Source organism: Chaetomium globosum, genomic scaffold (assembly GCF_000143365.1).
Source record: "Chaetomium globosum CBS 148.51 scaffold_4 genomic scaffold, whole genome shotgun sequence".
NCBI lineage: Eukaryota > Fungi > Ascomycota > Sordariomycetes > Sordariales > Chaetomiaceae > Chaetomium > Chaetomium globosum.
The window spans coordinates 921,961-925,014 of NT_165979.1; the positions used below are offsets into that span (position 1 = coordinate 921,961).

Below are 3,054 nucleotides of genomic sequence, written 5' to 3' on the forward strand. Positions count from 1 at the left end.
AACCACCAAACGACTACCCCGGGAGGGGGACTGGTCCTCGTATGGTCCGCCAGCAGGCTCGTTAGTGACAAATCCGCCGGGTGCGATGGAAATAGCGTACGCCAGAGCGCGGGCGGCTCCCCGGTGGTGGGCCCCGCCGGCGAGGAGGCTTTGGGTCTAGGCGAGGCGGTCCATGTGGTCCATGAATTTTGGCGAGTGGGGCAGGGCGGCGGCGAGGGAGGCCGCGGTGAGGGCGGGGGCGGCGTGGTCGAAGAGGAGGTCGACGATGGGCGCGTCGGCCGCTTTGATGGCGCTGCTGAGGGCGGCGGCCTTGTGCGCGTTGATGTCGGCGCCGGCGGTGAGGAGGGTGGTGAGGGTGGTTAGGGGGCGGGTCGGGGTGGGGGTGGTGGAGTGGGTGAGGAGGGTTTGGACTTCTTTGAAGAGGATTGTGTTGAGGATGTCCGGGGAGGGGTTGTAGCGGAGGAGGGCGGTAAGTTTGGGGGGTTTGGCGGGCGTGGTGGGGAGGTTGGAGAGGGTGTCGAGCCCGCGGTAGAGGGTGTCGTGGTTGGGGCGGCTGTGTTGGAGGATGAGTTCGAGGACCGCTAGGTCGGGGTCGGCCACAGCTGGGTTGGGTTGGGTTAGTTGGGGATACGCGGGGTGGGGGTATGGTGAGGCATACCTATGGCGACGGGCAGGCCTTGGTCGAAGTTGCAGTCTGCCCGGCCTTGTTCTAGTAGTAGAGCAGCCAACTGGATGTCGACCGGTTTGACGGGTAATAGTTGCGCCAGGGCTTCGGATGCCTCGGTGCCATCTCGGCCGGCACCGGCGGCGATCAACAGCCGCACCATCTCGTACCGGACTGGCTTGTTTTCTTCCGCCATGGCCCGGCCCATTGCGGCCGCCATAGTCTGGGGGGAGGGTCTGCTCCTGAGGAGAGTCTCTAGCAAGGGCAGGTCTCGGATTGTGACCGCTGACAGAATCCCAGCTCCGTCGTTAAAGTTCACGTCGGCATTGTGTCGCAGTAGTATGCCGATTAGGTTCTCGTCTCTGCGAGGAGGCTGTTCCTCTATGGCCTGTTGCAAAGCGGCGGAGATGCATCCCCTGGAGATGCCAGCGGCGAGAAAGCATTCGACCATGTGGTAGCGGGCCGCAGCTTGGATAGTAAGGACTATGGGGAACACTTGGTCGAGAATCCGAGTCGATGGCTTGCCAGTCAAAAGCTGCTTCACCATCGGGAGGTTTGCCGCCTGCACCGCGGTGCTCAGGGCTAGACCGTTCTTGTGGTCCACTGAAGCCATCTCGTGCCTGGTGTGCGTGATTCCTGGAGAACCGGTGCGGCAGCCGTTAGGAGGGGCGGGTTGCGGCCCCGGAAAACAGGGCGTTGTTAAGAGTTGTGCGGATTGTAGGTCACCAGCCTGAACAGCATCTATCAAGGCCTCGTGCAAAGGAATTCCTCCCGCGCCCTTACGTAACAGGAGACTGAGCACCGCGTGACGGTCCTCTGGCGGTATTGTTTTGGGGAGGCTCATGACACATTCTGAAGCATAGATGGGATTGAGTGTCGTCGATTCGCATAGCAACAACTGCACGAGGCTGCTTTGCCCCTTAGCGATGGCATGTCGGACGATGCTGGCATTTTGATACTCGACTGAAGCCCCATATGAGACGAGCAAGTTGACCATGTCGTAGAACTCGGTCTCGCAAGCCTGCGATAGTGCGGCCGAGACAACGTCACCTGACGCTCCGGCACATAGTAAAGCCTCGGTAAGAGCCATTTTCTCGTTGGGACCGATGGTGGTGTGTCCGAGAACCTGTGTGAAGCTTTCCAAGACTCCCTGACCTCCGTTGGTTGGGGGTTTTGCGGCCGTCAGAATCGCGAGCGCCAGGTCTACTCTGCACTGGGCGATGGCTGTCTTGAGAGCCTCGGCCTTGTTGTATTCGCCATCGGCGGCGGACCGACTGAGTTTCAACACGGTGTGAAGGCACCCCTTGCGGGCAGCATCAACCATAGACATGGAAAGCCAGCTCGGGGGTGGACGGCCGTCCGAGTGGAGGACGAGCCCCACCAGCTCCGAGTACCCGCCCATGATGCACATTTGGCGGAATGCATCTTGGGCATCCTGCGTTTGCGAGGCATTGGCGCCCCGGCTGAGTAATAGGTGCACCATGGCAAGGTCGCCGGACCGCATCGCCATTGGCAGTGCCTGGTCGAGGGTCAGTGGATCCGCGTGCTGGGCGAGGACGGCAACCATGTCGGTCTGGCGGTTCTCGATAGCTTTCTGCAGCACCCTGCTGCGTTCCATGGACTCGATACTCTTGCGCCTCGTGAGTAGGTTGGTCTTATTCTTAACGTTTGCCACGTTCAAGTTACCGCCCGCAGACAACAGCTTCGCAATAAGGGCGTCGGCGACACCGGGGGCTCCGCCGTTGGCCACATGGGCGTTGAGAGCCTCAAAAACCTCGTTGGGTTCCCATGTCTTCTTGTGAGAACTGAAAGCCCGTTTGATGGTGCCCTGTGATTGCTTTTCCTGGCCCGCCGACATGCGCCGCCTCTTGAGCAACTCTTCGGCGTGGAACTCGTCGTATCGGTGTCCGGGGTTGCGGGGCCGGAGTGGGCGGGGCCATCGGTGCCGTATAGTGGACCCCCCATTCGGCCACCAACTGATGAAGTCGAGCCTGGCGGCTGTCCATACCCGAATTTACGATCATTATGGGGCGACCCTAAATTTAAAGGTTAGGCGGACGATAATCCTTTTGTTGTTCCTGGTGGCATCCCATTCCCTTCGAAACCGTTGGGAAGAGTGGTTGCCGGATCGTGATAAAAGACCTGCGCGGCTGCTGAACAATATCGGGCGAGGACAGGCAAAAGATGGGTGAGCCGCAACAAGAAAGCCCGGTTACCAACAATGTTCTGACTTTTCGGTACCGGAGCGAGGCCACGCGGCATCCAGATCGTGTCTCATGATGAGTGCACGACGCGGCATCAGACGTCGTCGCAGCGTGGTACGTGTGCTGTGGTGACCTGCGATCTCTGCGAGTTCAGAGCAGATACTAGTGTGGAGTGTGCGAGCGTGA

General features: G+C 60.3%; 1 protein-coding gene across 1 annotated transcript in view; it reads right to left on the reverse strand.

Moving 5' to 3' along the window:
* The window catches only part of CHGG_03991 (uncharacterized protein), a gene marked incomplete at both ends in the record, with an annotated part of 5,579 nt that extends 2,891 nt beyond the window's left edge, over window positions 1-2,688 (reverse strand). The window contains 3 exons of the mRNA XM_001223204.1: window positions 265-602; window positions 659-2,542; window positions 2,673-2,688. Of these exons, the coding sequence (XP_001223205.1) occupies window positions 265-602; window positions 659-2,542; window positions 2,673-2,688 (2,238 nt within the window). The remainder of the gene's footprint in view (window positions 1-264; window positions 603-658; window positions 2,543-2,672) is intronic.
* Between the last annotated feature and the right edge of the window lie 366 nt (window positions 2,689-3,054).